The following is a 20,515-nucleotide window of genomic DNA, read 5'->3' as shown; positions in this document are numbered from 1 at the left end:
TGTGCGATTCTCCAGAAAAAATTCAAAGTGCTTTAGTGAGTGGGAACTGCCGTAAGGATTTATGAATCCTTACCACCTTCGAGGAACAGGACCTGGAGGTGACGGGGGTAGCCGAGGACAGAGCGGTCACCAACGTGGAGGTTGGCGGAAGCCACAGAGGTGAGGCTCCACCAGGCCCCATTCGGAGGACTTGTTAAATGTGAGTTGGAGGTCTTTTGGATCCCCAGACCTAGCTGGGTCCCACATTGATGCTGAGCTTCTGATACAGGGTTACCCGGAACTGATGGAGATGATAGGTTGTGGTCAGGTCATTCAGAGGGAGCTGTGAGCAACACTCCAGAAAGTCCATGCCTGACTGGAGGAGTCCCAGAGGCTACGGGCGCAGGAGATGTCGCCGGCAATGCTTGGCACAGAGACCAACACTGCTAATGTGGCGACTGCAGTGGAAAGCCTGGTGCATGACGCGGCACCATAGTTGAAGATGTACAAGGCGTTGCGAGGTCGGTGATGGCCATGGATGAGGGTCTCGGCAGAATGTTCAACTTGCTGGGGATATGGCCCAGTACCAAAGAGAACTTGATGAGGTTCTATGGGACATGTCCCACTCTCAGATGGGAATGTTCAAGGCGTTGCGGAGCTTTTTCCATTGCAGTCACTGAGGAATGCTGCTGAGATCGTTGACATCTTGGTGCAGACATTAGGGAGCCGCCAGGGCTGGCAAAGCCACATGACGCAGGGGCAGCGTGAATCTCTGGGCTCTATGGCTACCGAGCGGGAGGAGGGGACACTGGGTGCCAATCCACACCTGTCCCATGGAGTGGGGGTGGTGGACACCAGCTCCCAGAGTTCCACCCCTCGGATGATGCCGTATCTCGAGGTCAGCACATGGGACAGGGCGGCACAGCTGTTCATGTATTGTTAGCACGTGCGCCGGTGCCCTCCGATCCCAGATCCCCCAGAGGACGCCTGCCAGGGGCATCGAAAGCCACGGGACAAGGTAAGCTGCCTCCAACTCTGATGTGCACCTTGGGGACACACCTAAGCGTAACGGTAGAGCTAGGAAGGTGAAGCACGTAGAGGATCACTGAGGGCACCGGGGGAGGGGGGGGGTGTGTGGGGTGGTAGTTAGGGGTTGATGGGGAGATTGGGGTGGCATCATCGGGCGTGGGGAATTGTGTGACACGTGATAAGCAAAAAACCCTTGAGCACAACCAGAATGATGCCTCTGTCACTTTCTTCCGCATGCGGGCCAACCCTCGAATCCTTGGCCCATCTCTCCAGGCATCTCCCCCACCTCACAATCCTTCACTGTTGCTGGGTCAAAATCCTGAATTCCCTCCCTAATAGCACAGTGGGTGTACCTACACTTGGGGACTGCAGTGCTTCAAGCGGGCAACTGGGGATGGGCAATAAATACTGAACTGGTCAGCAACGGCCTCATCCCATAAATTAACTTTAAAAAGTGAGGGTATCCACTTTGGTCGCAAAAACAGGAAGTTAGGTTATTATCTGAATGGCGCTAGATTGAGAGATGGGAATGTGCAACTAGACCTGGGTAGTATATTGGCCTTCATAGCGAGAGGATTCAAGTACAGGAGCAGGGATATCTTGCTGCAGTTATATACGGCATTGGTAAGACCACATCTGGAATATTGTGTGCGGTGTTGGTCTCCTTATCTGAGGAAGGATGTTCTTGCTATGGAAGGAGTGCAGGGCTTGGTTTATCAGACTGATTGCTGGGATGGAGGGACTGATGTATGAGGAGAGATTGAGTCGGTTAGGAATATATTCGCTGGAGTTTAGAAGAATGAGGAGGGATTTCATAGAAACCTATAAAATTCTAACAAGGTAGCTGCAGGGAGGATGTTCCTGATGGCGGGGAGTCCAGAACCAGGGGCCAGATTCTAAGGAGATGGGATAAACTATTTAGGATTGAAATGAGGAGACGTTTCTTCAACCAGAGAGTGGTGAGCCTGTGGAATTCTCTGCCACAGAAAGTAGTTGAGGCTAAATCATTGCATGTTTTTAAGAAGGAGTTAGAATCCCTACATTGCAGAAGGAGGCCATTCGGCTCATTGAGTCAACACCTACCCTTTGAAAAAGCACCCTACCTTGGCCCACTCCCCCGCCCTACCCTGTAACTCCATAACTCCACCTAAACGGAACACTAAGGGACAATTTAGAATGGCCAATCCACCTAACCTGCATATCTTTGGACTGCGGGAGGAAACTGGAGCACCCGGAGGAAACCCATGCAGACACAGGGAGAATGCACAAACTCGACAAAGGCAGTCACCCAAGGTTGGAATTTAGCCCGGGTCCCTGGTGCTGTGAGGCATCAGTGCCAGCCACTGTGCCACCCCACTTGGGGCTAAAGGGGTCAAAGGATATGAGGGGAAAAGTGGGAACATGTTACTGAGATCATCAGCCATGATATTTATGAATGGTGGAGCAGGCTCGAAGGGCCGAATGGCCCACTCCTATTTTCTATATTTCTATTCGATGGATAGAATAGTTTTAAGCAAGAACAGCGAATACTGGACAATCTCAGCAGGTCTGACAGCATCTGTGGAGAGAGAGAGAGAAGGGAGCTAACTTTTTGAGTCTGGAAGACTCTTTGTCAAAATATTGTTTGAAGTATTACTTATCAGATTTCCTTCTCTATTTTAGCTCAAATATTTTGGCCTAGTATCTCCATTCTTTATTGTTAGTTCTACTTTAGTTATTTACTGTTGTGAACATTCTTCAAACATTGCTAATTGGGAGAAACGGCAACAATGTAGAGAGGATGGTTTAGAAGCTATAATTGAATGGTTGGTGTACAACTGAAACTTGCATTGCCTAGTTTTCCATTTTCTTGCTTTCGTTGGGTGCTTGTCATGGCTTGGTATTACCTTTACCAGGTTTCACTCAACCATTACTCTGTGTTTACTGAAGTTTTATTTGATACTTTATTGTGTTAAAGATGCCATATAAATACAAATTGTTGTACCCATGGCTCCAAGTGAGAATTATGATTTAAGTTTTCACTTTCATCCATGTTGGCTTTCAGCCTTGTGCGATATATAATATATATATATAAATACTTTTCGACAAATTTTCACCATACGTAAAAACAGGAACAACCCCAGCAATATTAAAAAAAAAACAATCCCACCCAAACCCAAGAAACCCTTCCAACCCCTCTCCCCGATTTCCCTCCCCCCCCCCCAACAGTCAATGGCAACCAACTCCTGAAAGTGCATAATGAACAAACCCCAACAATTGTAGAACCCTTCCTTTGCCCCCTCAGCTCAAACTTCATTGTCAAAAACTCCAACAGGTCACCCCGCCACGTCAAGGCACACGGTGTAGAGACTGACCTCCATCCCAACAGGACTTGCCTACGTGTGATTAGCGAGGTGAAGGCTAAAACATCCGCTCCCTCCTGCAACTCGGGCTGGTCTGACACCCAGAATATCGCTTCTAGGGGACTCGGCTCCATATTCATATGCAAGAACCCTGAGATTATGCTGAATACCGTCCTCCAAAACCTTTCCAGCTTCGGGCAGGACTAAAACATATGAACATGTTTCACAGTGCCCCTCCCACATTACTCACAGACACCCTTCACCCCCTCGAACAGTCAGCTTATCCTTGATTTTGTGGGGGGTGCCCTATGTACGACTTTCGGCAGTATCAGCCCCAACCTCACACACGAGGTTGAGGCATTCACCCTCCGCAGCACCTCACACCACTATCTCCTCCCCCCCCCTCCCCAACCACGCTCTTCCACCTACTTTGCCTTAATCTCATCCATGGACATCCTGTCCTCCTCCAGGATCCTCCTACAGATCGCCGAAACAACCCCCTTTTCCAGCTCTCCTGCTGACCGCACCGCCCCCAGCAATAAAGAGGCTGGCACTAACGGGAAGGTGGGAAAACCTTTCTTGCGAAGTCCCGAACTTGTATGTGCCTAAACCCTTCCCCTACGCCAACCCATACTTCTCTCCCAACTCCTCCAGGCTCGCGAATCACCCTCCAAGGAACAAATCCTTAATTTCCTTGATCCACCTCTCATCCCATCTCCGATTCCTCGCATCCATCCTCCCTGGCTCAAACCCATGATTTCCACTAATTGGCATCCCTCCTGACCCGGCCCCCAGCTTAAAATGTTGCCTGAACTGTCTCGAAATCTTCATATGTGGCCACCACCACCAGACTCAGCTAGTATTTTCCTGGAGCCACCGGAAGCGGCGCCATTGCCAATGCCCGCAACCCCAACCTCCTGCATGAGCCCATCTCCACCTGCACCTCCCCCAAGTTTGCTTTGCATTTAAACTTGAACACATTCTGAAGGTTGTGAGAGATCAGGAGAGGCTCAGGCAAGCCAAGCTATGAATCCCAAAACAGGGAGAAACTGGAAGTGGATGTGAGAAACTGAAATTTAAAAAATGTTTAAGGTGACATTAGAGATGTTGGTCATTTGATGGAGCTTGGGTATATTTAATATTTCAGAATTCGTCAGAAATAATTAAATGGCTACATTGTAAAGGTCAGAATGAATAAGTAAGTAACACGAGAACATCAAATTAGAAAAGACAAGGGTAAAAAAACTCTGATATGTTGTAGCAATGTAACAAAATAAAAAAGATTCTGAAGGGGCTAAGACACAGAGACGAGGCTGAGAGTAGGTTTATTCACAATGATTTTCAGTCAATTAACTGCTAAAATCCCTCCAATAACAAAAGCAATGAAATTCCTTAACGCTATAACTTATGTTTGCACTGAACAGCACAAGCGTTGAACAGATGTCAAACATTGACTTACATTTTCAGAGTTCAATCCCTGATTTGTAAGAGTTTTACTCAAGTCCCTGTAAATATCTTGTCATTTTGGCCCTACTTTTAGGTATTCTTCACTGGTTCCTCTCCTCACTCCAGACCCTGACTCTCTGCTACTGCTGCTATTGCCCTGAACAAGGGAATTCCTACAGCGTCACTACAACTGCTCTGATTGTTTTCCTGTGGTTTCTTTGGTGTCGATGCTCTATCATGGAGAGTAATGACACCTCCTCTATGGAAGAAGAATTAAGTTTAAAAATAAAGAAGAAGAAACTGCGCACTAAGAAACGTAGCTCGCTGCTGAAATTAGGAACCCAGGTTCTAACTAAGAGATGTAAGTAATTGTAGAGGCCAGCATATTAACATTGAGTTGTCACCAGATCATTTTAGTACTGTTAAGTAAAGCACAAAAAATTAATAATTAGTAGTATGTGCTGGATTTCAGTGTAAGCCAAGATGGACAAATACAGCTTAGCAAGCTCAAGCTTGTTATAAAAATTTTAAATTGGAATCTTCCTGTATTGTAAAACTATATGTTATTACTTTTTCAGGGCTTACAATCCTTCTCCCAACTGCCCATGGAGCTAAAGGTTTGATGCTTTAAAGAGGCAGAAAATACCCAAGGCATTAAGTAGAAAATGGGAAGGGAAGAAACATATACAGAGCGGCATTAGGAAAAAAAATATCTTTTGAGGGGGCTTCTGAAGGAGGGGAAAAATATGGTGAGGTCTGAGGAAGACCATGATGGCCAACGGCTTTGCCACCTTCTGTAGAATATGCAGAAAGCCAGCCAGTCAGAAAGAAGGATGGATGTTGTGGGTGTGATGTAGGATAGGCAAGGCAGTAGAGGCAGGGTTGGGTAAGTTCACAGAGGTACTTATAGGGGATATTTTCACATCAAAGCAGTAGAAGCAGCAAATCAGTACAGTTTGGTGTGGACGGTAAAATGTTGAGTTCCTGGTGGATATATGTGGAGTATCTGGTGATAACCAAACAATGGCTCCAGTCTTGGAATTTTAAATTGATTGTGGCCACTGGCAGAATTCTGAGAAAAATATTGAACATCCTTAATTTTCGAGGCAAAATAAAACCTTGAGCTTCTTACACTTACTGATAGCAATAGCAGACAAGGAAGTCCAAGGAGGGTTTACACATACAGCAAAATAATTCCAGATTTTGTTTAATGTTTTGAACTGTCATGCAGTAGTGAAAGGATCTGGCCACGCTGTGCGATAGATGTTAATTCTTTTTTCATATAAATTTAGAGTGTCCAATTCATTTTTTTTTTCAATGAAGGGGCAATTTAGCATGGCCAATCCACCTACCCTGCACGTCTTTACGAACAGTAACCCAGAGCCGTGATCGAACCTGGCACCTTGGCGTCATGAGACAGCAGTGCTAACCACTGCGCCACCGTGCTGCCCCTGATAGATGTTAATTCTTGACGTAGTTGTGCCAGATCTTGTGCCAATGGAGGGAACAGTGTTCTGCTTAAGCGGAAACAGTAGAGGTAGGTGTAGGTTAGAAATGGTGGTTGTGAAGAAGTTGTAGGTTAGCTTTTTCCATTCAAGGTGAGAGAGCAGCAAGGTTGGATATTGACTGAAAAATAGAATATGTGCGGAAAATAGAGAGGGAACTACCATGTGCCTTGAGAAGTTTATGAACAAAGGGACTTTAGAAATGAAGCCATAGTAGTCGAAGAGGGAGAGGTTCAGAGGAGAAAATTTCAAAAAAATAGTGGAGGTAAAAAGAATCCGAAATGGGGAAGATGGATTGCCCAAGAACATGATGGAATATGTTAGCCGATGAAAAGTAAGCAGAGTCATCATATACATCGGCAAGAAATTTTAATCCATTGTGCTTCAGTCTGTTGTGTAGCCTCCACTGGTGTGCATAACTCTGGTAATTTTAAATTTATATCATACGCATTAGCTTCAGTCAGAAATAATGGTGTTGGAACTTTAAAATTGTAAGAATCAATGCTGCTTAGATCCTCCTATTTTGACAACATTGGCCACTCCTTGCCCCTAGGCCAGAAGGTTTGGCCAGAAACAAACAAGGTGCAAAAACCACCATTAACTCAGAAATAGAGGGCGACACGGTGACGCAGTGGTTATCGTTGCTGCCTCATGGCACCGAAGACCCGGGTTGATCCCATCCACGTCTGTGTGGAGTTTGCACATTCTCCCTCTGTGTGGATCTCACCCCCACAACTCAAAGATGTGCAGGGTAGGTGGATTGGCCATGCTAAATTGCCCTTAATTGGAAGAAAAATAATTGGGCACTTTCAATTTATTTAAAAACAAACACAGAAATAAAGGAAATTCAGCAAGACTTTACATTTCAACAGCCAAATTCATCTCTCAGACTAATAAGATTTCTAAAGGAGCAATAGTGGTAGCCGTGCCCTAAAGTGGTGGGGTGGGGCGGTCAGGTACTTGATATAGAGCAAACAGTCAATCTCAGAAACTGACAGACTGCATTGGTTAAATGGTCTGAAGAGGACCAGATGTGGAGTTGCTGGGTGAGAATGAAATTGCACTCACATGCTACTTACTCACCTCCTTTTTCCCCAAAGCCTGTCCACCATCTACAAAGCACAGGTCAGGAGCATGAAGGAATACTCTCCACTTGCCGAGATGAGTGCGGCTCCAACAATACAAAAAGCTTGACGTCATCCAGGACAAAGCAGCCCGCTTGTTTCGCATGTCCTCCATAAACATTCACTCCTTCCAACACTGACAAACAGCAGCAGCAGTATTTACCATCTGCAAGATGCACTTCAGGAACTCATCAAGGCTCCAAGGTTGGCACAGTGGTTAGCACTGCTTCCTCACAGTGCCAGAGAACCGGGTTCAATTCCAGCCTTAGGCTGTGTGGAGTTTGCACATTCTCCCCATGTCTGCATTGGTTTCCTCCGGGTGCTCCGGTTTCCTCCCACAATCCAAAGGTGTGCAGGTTAGGTGGATTGGCGATGCTAAAATTGCCATTAGTGTCCAGGGATGTGCAGGTTACGTGGATTTACAAGGATAGGGCGGGGAAGTGGGCTTAGGTAGGGTGCTCTTTCAGAGGGTAAGTGCAGACTCGATGGGCTGAGTGGCATCCTTCTGCCTGTAGGGTTTGTAGGACTTCGTCGAAACCTTCAAACCCAATCACTACTGTCTAGAAGGACAAGGTCAGCAGATACATAGGAACACCAGCATCTGGAAGATCCCACTCCAAGCTATACACTATCCTGACATAGAAATATATTGTCTTTCCTTCACTATCACTGGGTCAAAATCCTGGAATTCCCTCCCTAACTGTTATGAATATACCTCCACCACAGGACTACAGAGATTCAAGAAGGCAGTTCATTACTATCTTCTTCTCAAGAACAATCAGGGTGCTCACCTTACCAGCGATGCCCACATCCCATAAATACATTTTTAAAATGCTTCCATTCTCGCATATCCAATTGTAGCCAGAGTATCATGTGAAATCCCATTCCTGGAATTGTCCAAGGATCTATTATTAGCTGTCTCCAATTTCTTATCTATAAGCTGTCCCTTGGTGACATCATCTAAAAATATCTTCTGAAGTGGCCTATCAATAATATATTAGATACTAGACTCCACCTGAGAGAGAAAAAAAATCTTCTATCAAGGAAGCAGTTGATGTCAATATTTAAAAAAAATAAATTTGAGAGTATCCAATTCACTTTTTCCAATTAAGGGACAATTTAGCATGGCCAATCCACCTACCCTGCATGTCTTTTTTTGGGGTTGTGGGGGCGAAACCCCCGCAAACACAGGGAGAATGTGCAAACTCCACACCGTGACCCAGAGCCGGGATCGAACCTGGGACCTCGGCACTGTGAGGCAACCGTGCTATCCATTTGCGCCACTGTACTGCCCTCCGTTGATGTCAATATGATGTCTGTGTGGAATTGAAGATTGGTCTTGGTATATTAAAGAATAAGAAATCTTTTTAGGGGTGCAGAAACCTGCCCAAGTTTTTTTAAATCTCTCCTTGCTGAAGTACAAATAATCTTGCCAAAGTTAAAGGAGAAAAGACATAAAGCAGGGAGATTCACCAAGTTTAAAAAGACAGAAATGCAGATAAAGATATAAAGAATAAATAATAGACAGTAAAGGGGGCTTCCTCCCCTCCTACTCTGTCTTTGACCGAGTAACCTGACCGTACATCTCAAGTGACAAGTTTTATTATATTAACAGCGTGATATAAATACAATGGGAGGAATTCTCCGTGATCAGGATGTTCAGTTTTGCCGGCAGCCCGGGAGTTTCCCCAACGGCATGGGGCTGCCCCACAATGGGAAACCCCATTGGCCAGCCGGCAAACGGAGAATCCCGACGGCATGCCACACCAGAAATCTAGTGCGGTGGGACGGAGATTCCCGCCCAATGTTTTCCTTGCTAAAGGCGCTATTTAAATTCAATATTTTATTCTCTTAATTATTGTCAAAATCATCTGCTAGGCTCACTTCGCTCTCTAGCACCTTGCCAAAGTGGTCTTTATTAACTTGCAAAACTTGACAGTTGACAATGGGGGGGATAACAGCTAACCTAATCCTATTTTCCTGCAGCATCCGAATCTGCACCAGCATTGAATTGGATGATGAAAGACCTTCTCCAGCGTTCTTTGCCTCCTTCCCTAACTCATCGGGTCACTGGAATCTATTGTTTCACCGGCACCTTCCAGCTCAGATTGGCTTACTCAGCCTATTACCAAGATTGAATGTGAGACCTTAGTGGTCAGTTTGATTTAGCGATTCTACCCTCCAGGTTCACATGCTCGGTAGCTCACTCTTAAAACTCAGAGGGTTGTGTCTTCAAAGCTTAATTCCAGACACTTGAGCATGTTATCTACGCTGACACTTCAAATGCATCGCTGATAGATCACTATGCAATTGGTGGCACGGACATTGAGACGACATGTTAATCTCAGGTAATGTCTACTCGCAGATTGACTTTGTTGTGGTGGGGAAGGCTTTGCTGGCTGGGTTTAAGGGGTCGGAGTACTCGGCAATTGCAGTATCAAATCATACTCTGCATTGGGTGGATATGGTATTGGAGAAGGGGGTAGCACAGAGGCCGGGGTGGAAATTAGATGTGGGACTGTTGGGGGACGAAGATACAGTGACAAAATTGAAAATGTAATTGAGGAATATGTAGGTTTCAACTGTACGGGTGAGGTGTCGAAGGCAGTTGTCTGGGAGGCTCTAACGGTGGTGGTGAGGCGATCTCGTTTAAGGCCAGGGTGGACAAAGAGGAGAGGTTGAAGCGGCAGAGGGTAAGAGATGAGATGTTGAAGGTAGATAGGAGTTATGCAGAAGATGGACACCCCAGTGAAGTTGGCAAAGAGGAAGGAACTACAGGCGAGCTTTGACCGACTATCTACCAGGAAGGGGTGCGCCAACTGAGGCGAGCAAGGGGTGCTGTTTACGAGCATGGAGAGTATGTTAGCGGGTCAGCTTCGGAGGGAAGCGGCGGCAAGGGAAATTGTTCAGGTGAGTGACAGGGCAGGGAAGTTGGTGGTGGTTCCGGATCTGTTTCCAAGGTCTTTGAGGAATTCTATGAGAGATTGTACAGGTCAGAGCCACCTGGGGGAGACCGGGAGATGCAGGAATCTCTAGATGGGCTGGAGTACCCGAGGTTAGGGGAGGGGGACAGAGCTACATTAGAAGGAGCGATAGTGGAGCAGGAGATAAAAGATGTGATTGGGAGGATGCAGTCAGGGAAGGTGGCAGGGCCGGATGGGTTTCCAATGAATGTTATAAAAAATTGAAGGATAAGCTGGCACCTCTGATGGTGGGGATGTTTGAGGAATGGGGATAGGGAAGGGGGTGTTGCCAGAAACCTTGGGGCAGGCATCGATTTCCCTGTTGCTTAAAAACAATAAGGATCTGATGGAGTGTGGGTCGTTTAGGCTATATCACTTTTAAACGTGGACTCAAAAGTATTGGCGAAGGTACTGGCAGGTAGGCTGGAGGAGTGACTCCCAAAGGTGCCGGGTGAACATCAGACGGGGTTTGCGAGAGGGAGGCAGCTCTTTTCAAATGTTAGAAGGGTATTGAATGTGGTTATGGCACCGGCGGAGGGCAAGGAAACAGAGTTGGTTGTGGCATTGGACACCAAGAAGTTGTTTGACCGGGAAGAATGGGGGTACTTGATGGCAGTTCTGGAGCGGTTTGGGATTGGACCAAGATTTATGGACTGCGTAAAGCTACTATATAAGGAGCCGAGGGCGAGTGTCCGCACAAATAACATCAGCTTGAGATACTTTTCTCTCCACCGTGGGACTAGGCAGGGATATCCTATGTCGCCCCCCCTGCTGGTTGCCCTCACGATTGAGCTGTTGCCTATTGCGTTAAGAAGTTCGGGAGTGTGGAAAGGAATAGTGCGAGGGGGGATAGAGCATAGAGTGTCCTTGTATGCCGATGACTTGTTTTACATGTTGGAACCGGGTGTGTCAATAGGAGGAATATTGGAGCTGCTTCGAGTGTTTGGGTCTTTCTCGGGTACAAATTAAATCTGGACAAGAGTGAGTATTTTGTGGTGTCTCGGCCGGGGATGGGAGCAGGGGTGAGGGGACTGCCATTCCGTATGGCAGGGACTCACTTTAGATACCTGGGGGTGCAGGGTTCCCGGGGGTAGGGTGGGGGGCTCCATCGGTTCAACATTTCTAGTTTGGTGGGGAGAGTAAAAGCTGATCTGGCAAGGTGGGATGGTCTCCCTCTGTCAATGGCGGGTCGGGTACAGGCGGTTAAAATGAACGTGCTGCTGCGATTTCTGTTTACTTTCCTGCCAAAGGCATTTTTCGGAGAGATTGATGGAATGATTGCCTCGTTCATATGGGGAGGAAAGGTGGCCAGAGTTACAAAGGTGCTGCTAAAGAGGGGAAGGCAGGCGTGGGGTTTGGGTCTTCTGAACCAGATGTATTATTACTGGGCGGCGAATGTGGAGAAGGTGCGGAGCTGGGTCAGATGGGTTGATTCCCAGTGAGTCAGAATGGAGGAGAGTTTGTGCAGGGTGTTGGATTGAAGGCGCTAGCACCAGCGTCGCTCCCGGGGAAGTACTTGGGGAGTCCGGTAATAACAGCTTCATTGAGAATTTGGAGGCAATTTCGCCAACACTTCGGATTGGGGGCAGGGTCAAGGGAAATGCCGATTCAGGGGAACCACAGATTTGAGCCAGGGAAGTGGGACGGAAATTTTCGGAAATTGGAGGAGAAGGGGATTAAGACACTAAAAGATTTGTTTCTTGGGGGTCGGTTTGCAGGATTGAGGGAGCTGGAAACGAAGTATGGGCTGGAGGAGGGGGAAATGTTCAGATACATGCAGGTTCGAGATTTTGCCAGGAAGGAGATACAGAGCTTCCCGGTGGAGCCGGCCTTCACATTGCTGGAGGAGGTGCTGATGACAGAAGGACTAGAGAAGGGGGAGTGCCGGTGGTTTATGGGGCTATTTTGGAAGAGGGGAAGGCAACATTGAAAAGGATCAAAGCAAAGTGGGAGAAAGAGTTGGGAGAGGGTATGGAGGAGGGGTTTTGGTGTGAGGTGCTCCGGAGATTGAACTTCTCCACCTCGTCCGATGCTGGGGTTGATATAGCAGACGGTGGTATATGGAGCACACCTCACAAGGGCGAGGATGAGCCAGCTCTTTGAGGGGGTAGAAGATGTGCGTGAATGTTGCGGAGGGGGGGGGGGGGGGGGGGGGGGGGGGGGGGGGGGGCACAAATCATGTTCATATGTTTTAGTCCAAAGCTGGAGGATTACTGGAAGGAGGTTTTTTTAGGTTAATCTCTAAAGTGGGCACGTGAAACTGGAGCCAGGCCGTCGGGAGGCCATATTCGGGGCGTCGGACCAGCCGGGGTTAGAAACGGGTGCGGAGGCAGATATCGTAGCCTCCGCCTTGTTGATCGCCGAAGGTGGATCCTGTTGGGATGGAGAGCAACCTCTCCATCCTGTGCCCTGGCGTGGCGGGGGGACCTGTTGGAATTCTTGACTCTTGAGAAGGTTAAGTTTGAACTGAAGGGAAGGATGGAAGGGTTCTACAATTCATGGACGTTATTCATTATACACTTTCAAGAATTGGATAACATTGAATATTAGCGGGGGGGGGGGGGGTTTGGAGGGTTTGGGGGAGGGGGACTATATGTGTAAAATAGTGACTCTGTGATTCCTTTTTATTTATGTTAACATGCGGGCAGTTTGGGGGTTGGTGGGATGATGGGATTGTTGTTAATATGTGAATTGTATTTGTGATTGTTTATTGTTGGTGGGTGAAAAAGGAGGAGAATAAAAATATTTTAAAAAAAAAATTCAGGTAATGTCTGTTCCGTCAGTAAACGGTCCTGCTGCATCTGAAGTTTCTAACCCAGCCCTATGCCTGTTTTTCTTATCGTGACACTCCTATTGAAAATCATTTGTACCTATCATGGATAATGTATTTAGACCTCAAGCTTTTAGAGAAAGATCATAATCTTTTACCAATGATTTGTATAAAAATCACCTGGTTCATGAGGCTGTCATACTTTGCCCATCCTTCATTTTCCAGAGAAGGTGATGCTAGGCTACCTTATGTGGCAAGTTCCAGAGTTGTGACCCAGTAACAAAGAAGGAATGACGATGTATCTCCAAGTCAGGATAGAATGTAACATAAAGATGAATATGATGTTCCTATCATTTATTTCTCTTGTGATGGAGGTTTGGGATGTATTTTATTGAAGACTTGGTGAAAGGCTGTAGTGCATCCTGTCAGTCATATGCACTGGAGTCATGATGTGTTGGTGGTGATTTCAAATGGATGTTTCAGTAACAGGATGAGATACAGACTGCTTTGTCCTGCACAATGCTTGTATTGCGCATGTGCAGGGAACCGGAGAATATGACCATTGCACTGCTGATCTGTACCTTCCCTGTCTCGCAGAGCTTTTGGATAGTCACAAGATGTGCTGCTTGCTACAGAATACTTAACCAGCTCTTATAGGCATAGTATTTGTGCATTTGGCCCAGTGAAGTTTCTGGTCAGTGATTATCTCAGCGTGTTGATGATTAATGTGGTGGTTGTAATGCAGTTGAATGTCAAGAAGGTGGAGGTGTCAGTAGGCATTGACTGCAACTAATATGGTGGGATGAGCTTAAGACAGAATGCAGCACACTAGTTATACAGCAGAAACATATGACCATAACAACTAGCGAGTTTTGATCTAGATCAGACAGGACAACTGCGATATGCAAACAGCTCTTCATTCCTTCCTCCCTCCCTCTCCTTCCTCCCTCCCTCTCTCCCCTTTCCCTCTCCGACAGTGTGGGTCATACAAACCCATCTCACTCCTGAACACTGATCCTGAAGTCCTGGCGAAGGCCCTTCTCTGGATGCAGAGAAGGCTTTTGACAGAGTCGAATGGAGGTGCTGGAACGGCTTAGGTTTGGGCCAGGGTTTACCTCATGGATGAAACTATTGTTCAGCGCTCCATGGCGAGCGTACGAACAAATGCCACCAGCTTTGAATACTTCCGGCTGCATAGAAGCCCAAGGCAGGGGTGCCCACAGTCCCCGCTGCTATTTGCCCTGGTAGTCAAGCCAATGGCTAACACCCTCAGGTCATCAAAGGGGTGGAAGGGTATCCTTCTCCCTTCCGAGTCTCACTCTTTGCAGATGACCTACTCCTCTATGTCTCAAACCCTCTAGCCAGCATGGAGAGAATAAGGGAACTCCGAAGGGAGTTTGAAGCCTTCTCGGGTTACAAACTTAACCTGAGCAATAGCAAAATCTTCACCGTGAACCCCCAGCGAGCAGGATCAGAGCTGGGGAAGTTGACGTTCAAGCTGGCCCAAACCAAATTCCGATAGGATTCAGATAGCCCACGACTAGACACGGATCCATAAGTAGAACCTGTCGTGCCTAGTGGAAGAGGTAAAGAGACACCTGCGGAGTTAGGATTCGCTCCCACTCTCCCTGGCGGGAAGAATACAGAGAATAAAAATGAACGTGCTGCCAAGATTCCTCTTCCTATTCAGATCTCTCCTGATCTTCATCCCCAAGGCCTTCTTCACCAAGATAGATAAACTAATGATGACGTTTGTGTGGGCGGGAAAAAAAAATCCCAGGATCCGTAAAAACATCTTGCAAAGAAGAAGCAATATGGGGGGCATGGCGCTGCTGAACTGCCTATGCTACCACTGGGCGGCGAACACAGAAAGGGTGCAAGGGTTGGTGAAAGAGCCAGAAGTGGAACGGGTGCGAATGGAGGAGACCATCCCTCCGAGCACTGGCCACAGCCCCACTCCCATTGCACCCAGCCAAGTACTCGAGAAACCCGGAGGTGGCCACACTAAAGACTTGGAACCAGCTTAATCTTGGTGAGATGTCCACAATGGCTACAATCTGCCAAAAAACATAAATTCACTCCGGCTACAATAGACGCCTCCTTTAAGATGTGGAGACAGGACAGAGGGGTACTGACAGTAGGGGACCTCTACATAGACGGCAAAGTAGCGACCCCGGGGAAATGACAGAAAAACTCCAGCTCCCGAAAGGAAACAAACTTCGATACTTACAGCTGAGGAACTTACTCTGCAAGGAAACTGTAACGTTTCCCAGCTACTTGGACATACCCTACTGGGCAGACTGCTAGCATCAGACGAATTGGGGGATGTTTACAGCACCAACATGTACGGATGACTGCTAGAGGAGGTATGGGCCCTGCCCAATGAGACAATGGGTGTGGAGATAGCGGAGGACTCTAGATTGAAGCACTGCATAGAGCAAACGACCCCCTCATGCACAGGGCGAAGCCTAATGCAGCAGAAAATAGTGCACAGGGAGCACTCAACCAGAACCCGCACGAGCGGGTTCTTCCTGAAAGTGGAAGACAAATGTGAATGGTGCCAGGGAGGCCTGGCCAACGACAGCCACATGTTCTGAGCCTGCCCAATCTTGTCGGGTAGTGGACTGCCTTTTCTGAAGCCATGTCCAGGGTTGTGGGAGTGAGGTTGGACCCATGCCCACTGGTGGTGGTCTCTGGGGTGTCAGAACAGCCAAAGCTCGTTACAGGGAGAGGGGCAGGCCCTAGCCTTTGCTCCCCTGGTCGCCGGCCTGAAACTCCTGTTTGGCTTGGGGTGGGGGACGAGGGGTGGACCTTTTCTGTCTTGTTATAAAATATAAAGGAAAATCAATAAAAAGATTTCTTAAAAAGAAACTTTTCAAATCACTCAGGAATGTTCGATCTGAATCTTCTTGAGAGTCCTTTATCACCACCGTCCAAAGTCTCTTACCCTTTCTCTGGGGTAGACTTGGATGGATTATCAAAAATCGAGTTCTTTGTTTAGACCTTAGTTGGATTTCCAACATCAGGTCAGGCAGCATTTCTGAAGAAAAAACTGAGTTAACATTTTAGGTAATGATCTTTTGTTGGGAGCAGAAAATGTGAATGTGTTCATCGGTTATGTTCCAGTAGCTGCTGCCCCAAGCTTTGAGAATGTTTTTGTCGGCTATGAGAGACAATTGATCTCCCATCAATATATCATGCCAGTGATATTTTTTTCCAGAATACCTGTTCTCCACATTTTCTCAGGTGATGGGCTTCGACAAAGAGATGAGGAGGTCAATCTGCTTTTCTTTTTGTCTCCTCAGTGATGAAATTCCAAGAAGGTTAAATCTGTGCTATTGAAAATGTCCAAACAGCTCTGTTTCACGGTTCTTCCTGTCCATGTTCAAAATTAAGTGCTGTTTGTGGCACAAAAAGGAAACCTTTTCCAAGAGGGAGGGCTCCAGTGAACATCAACCTTGACACAGAGCAACCTTGAGGGGTGTTGCATGGAAAGGAAGGAGGGAGTGCCAGATCGGGGTTGAGAAAATCCTGGTTCTCGTGTAGCGGAACCAGATGCAGTGGTAACAGCATCTGCTCTGTGCCAGCAATATGTCACTGGAAAGGTATAGTTGCCATGGTCCCAGATGACCATAGGCTGCTTTCCACTTTGAGGGGGAGAGCTGACTGTTGGCAGTTTAACCTGAGGGTCACCACACCTCTGGCGAGGGACAAGGTTGAGAAGGTGGGACCTTCATGAATGCCATTATTGGCAATCTGAAAAGATCAAGAGTGTTAACATTTTCATTTCCTACATGAGTTATCTTTATAGCCTCTGAGTGGTGTGACAGGAATGTGTTTTTGCCTCTTGCCAATTCAGAATGGATTTTCGAATGTGTGGATGAATTCTCTAGAGGGTCTTGAGAGTTTTGTCCTATTGATTGTGGCAGGAGTTGAACTATAATCTTTTCAGTCTACATATGTCCGGAGATCACACGTTACTGAAAAAGGGTTGAAGTCACAAGTAGTAGTTTATAGTTCATTGCAACAGTTTAAATATGATGACAGTAACAGGTAAAAAGGATTATCAGGCCAAGTTTGGTGATGGGGAAAATGAAACGGAATGATCGTATCAATCTCTTCTGTTCTCAATCTTGAGCTCACCAAAGTGATATTAGGGGCCAAAAAAAAGCCTGGATTCAGTGTAAAATGCTTCTCTTTGTCCAAAATGATCTTTCACTCTTGACTACTTATTTATATACTCCCAATTCCAAGGGGGCTGGTGAGTGCCTCATGTCAATCGCTTATTCAATCACGTCTTCCAGTTAATATGCCCAATTACTGACAGACAGCTACACAAGAGCAGGGAAGTTACGCTGGAACTGTATGGGCCGAAGGGCCTTTTCTGTGCTGTAGACCTCTATGACTCTATAACAGGGGTGGGCAAACTACGGCCCGCCAAAGGTCTTTATGCGGCCCACCAAGTCATTTAAAAAAAAAATTTTTTTTTTTTATTTTAAATTTTTTTATTTTTTTTTAAGGTTAATGGGGGGGCTGTTGGGTTACTTACTGGTATAGGGTGGATACGTTGACTTGAATAGGGTGATCATTGCTCGGCACAACGTCGAGGGCCGAAGGGCCTGTTCTGTGGTGTACTGTTCTATGTTCTATATGAGGCGCCCAGAATCATAACCGGGTGAAGTAATTATTTTACTTAATATACTATGCGGCCCTTTAAAATTGTGAATTTCTGAATGTGGCCCTTGCACAGAAAAGTTTGCCCACCCCTGCTCTATAACTAAGCTAGTTAGCCACTTTTGGACCCCTAATATCACTTCATTACTTATCTTCTGTAAGAACATCACGTCTATTTAGTGGGCAAATTGCTTCATCTTATCAGGCTCAGGAATGCCTACATGAAGGCCTATGCCTGAAAGTACGTTGTCACCTAGATAACATCCTTGTTGAGAACAATGGACAATGGTTATGTTGTTTCATTGTTATCTTCCAAACCTGGGACAGAGAAACCTTATTGCTAAGAAACCACAGTTTCAACATTTCTTTTAAAACCATTATTTCTATAGCAATTTCTATAATATTTTAAAAACTATTCTCTTACAACTGGAATATTCAAACTACCATTTATTATATATTTACACCCCTCAGTGACTTGCTGTTTCTAAAACCTGCTGCTCAAACATTGTTTCATACTGTAGTACTCGTTTTGCCTAGACTTCAGTTCTCAACAATATCATTTTACGTAAGTTTTCATGGTAACCTTGCTCATGAGATCCTTCATATTTTTGTTTCCCCATGTCTAAACATTTTCTCTTAATTGCAGCATGGGCATCCCACATGACCAACTCCCCCACATTGATTGTGATGGTGGGATTGCCTGCTCGAGGGAAGACCTATGTTTCCAAGAAACTCACTCGCTATCTCAACTGGATTGGTGTTCCCACCAAAGGTGAATCATGATGTAACCTGTTATTATATAGATCTGACCTCAAGTGTTATGATTGCAATGTTTTGATTCAACACAGTGGCAGGAGCAGCAGACTTGATGTCTTATTACATAGATGCACAGATGGGATTATTATATCACAGTAATAAGCCAGAGCTTTATTCTTACAATGAAAAATGTTTCCTTTCTGGTGCACTCCCATTTGTGAAAGTGCTTGACATAATGCAGTGATGCAATCTCACTGAAAACTGGCACAGAATTCTCCAGTTCAGCAGACCAGTTTTCTCTCCAGATCTTGTGCCACTTTGCCAAAAAATAAGTGAGTAAGTGTCTTTTACATCGTCACTCTGGCTCTTAGATGGCTCTTAGAACCGGGAACCGCCTCCACACAGATTGGGGTGCCATCTCTAAAGGGTTCCCCAACCAGCACTGCAATGAAAACCAGGCCACAAGCAATCCAAGGATTTGTTACTGCTCTTCCTTCTGCCGGAGGTCTTGGGGATTGTCTTGGGGTGTATTTTTTCTTCTGCCAATCCAGAATGTAGTAGATTTATTACATTTAATTACATAATTTATCATGGTGAGATTTGAACTCAATGCCATAAACCTCACACTGCATGTAGCCCCTTTCTAACGTGATCTGCTATATGGTAATTTCCACAGAATAACAAGTCTCAAGCATTGCATTTCATCCTATAACTGTTGATAGCTTTGTCCTTGCTTTGTGATGTCTCTCCTCTTGCATGTTGACAATTATTAATTTTTAATTCTCTGCCCCAATTCTATGATAGTCATAATGGCAAAACTTTCAAAACTTGTCACCAATACCTCACTGAAACTAAGAGCAACTTTGGAGCCGCGGGCACAGAATAATGGAGAAATAAAGATGTTTCTGCCAGTGCTTCAACTTTTCCCCAGAGGGTGTACTGTGGAGGTGCACTTAGAGTGCAATCCCTAAGCATTCCATAAATAGGCGGAATTATTATTTGTATGGCGCACCAGTCCCAATATGTATGCGCAGTCAATTGGTCACGCCTGCCCACGGGCGTGCCAAGACAACACTGAAGGCTCAGGAACAATGGGCGGAGCTCTCCGACCCCCCCGCAGGGTCGGGGAATCGCCCGGGGCCGGCGTAAATCCCGCCCCCGCCGTGGCCGGAATTCTCCGCCACCCGGGAATCGGTGGGAGCGGGAATCGCGCCCGGCGATCGGCGTGCCCCCGCGCCGATTGGCGGGCCCCCCGCGGCGATTCTCTGGCTCGCGATGGGCCGAAGTCCCGCCGCTGTCAGGCCTCTCCCGCCGATGTGGTTTAAACCACCTCAGTGCCGGTGGGATTGGAGGCTCGAGCGGGCCCCCGAGGTCCTGGGGGGGGTTGCGCGGGTCGATCGAACCCTGGGGGGTGCCGCCACGGTGGCCTGGCCCACGATCGGGGCCCACCGATCGGCGGGCGGGCCTGTGCCATGGGGGCACTCTTTTTCTTCCGCCGCTGCCATGGCCGCCACCATGGCGGTGGCGGAAGAGATCTCCTCCACCGTGCATGCGCCGGTGGTGACGTCAGCGGCCGCTCACGCTCCTACGCATTCGGGACTCACACCGACCAGCGAAGGCCTTGCAGCCAGCCCCGACGCCGATCGGCATAGCGCCAAAGGTTGTTGGCGCCAGTCGGCGGGGCGGGAGCCACTCCGGCGCGGGCTTAGCCCCTAAAGGTGCGGAGAATTCCGCACCTTTGGGGAGGCCCGACGCCGGAGTGGTTGGCGCCACTCCGCTACGCCGGGACCCCCCCCCGCCCCGCCGGGTAGGGGAGAATTTCACCCAACGTGTTTTTGCAGGCCTCGCTTCAGGCGGAAAGATCCACTTCGGGCAGTTCCAGGAACAGGAGTCCAGAAATGGGACCTGCCTACAAAAGCACATTGTT

General features: G+C 47.1%; 1 protein-coding gene across 10 annotated transcripts in view; it reads left to right on the top strand.

Moving 5' to 3' along the window:
• LOC119977991 (6-phosphofructo-2-kinase/fructose-2,6-bisphosphatase 2-like) overlaps positions 1–20,515 on the top strand; it is a 94,084-nt gene that overhangs the window by 7,076 nt on the left and 66,493 nt on the right. For 4 of the 10 annotated variants that reach the window (XM_038819268.1, XM_038819274.1, XM_038819270.1 and 1 more), the window contains exon 2: positions 18,479–18,604. In XM_038819268.1, the coding sequence (XP_038675196.1) occupies positions 18,479–18,604 (126 nt within the window). Of the gene's footprint in view, positions 1–4,890; positions 5,158–9,440; positions 9,774–18,478; positions 18,605–20,515 lie in introns of those variants that run through there. The other 6 variants (XR_005463339.1, XM_038819267.1, XM_038819266.1 and 3 more) reach the window with 4 other exon arrangements.

This window comes from Scyliorhinus canicula, chromosome 15, assembly GCF_902713615.1.
Source record: "Scyliorhinus canicula chromosome 15, sScyCan1.1, whole genome shotgun sequence".
Classification (NCBI taxonomy): domain Eukaryota; kingdom Metazoa; phylum Chordata; class Chondrichthyes; order Carcharhiniformes; family Scyliorhinidae; genus Scyliorhinus; species Scyliorhinus canicula.
This window is presented reverse-complemented; position numbering and strand designations above follow the sequence as displayed.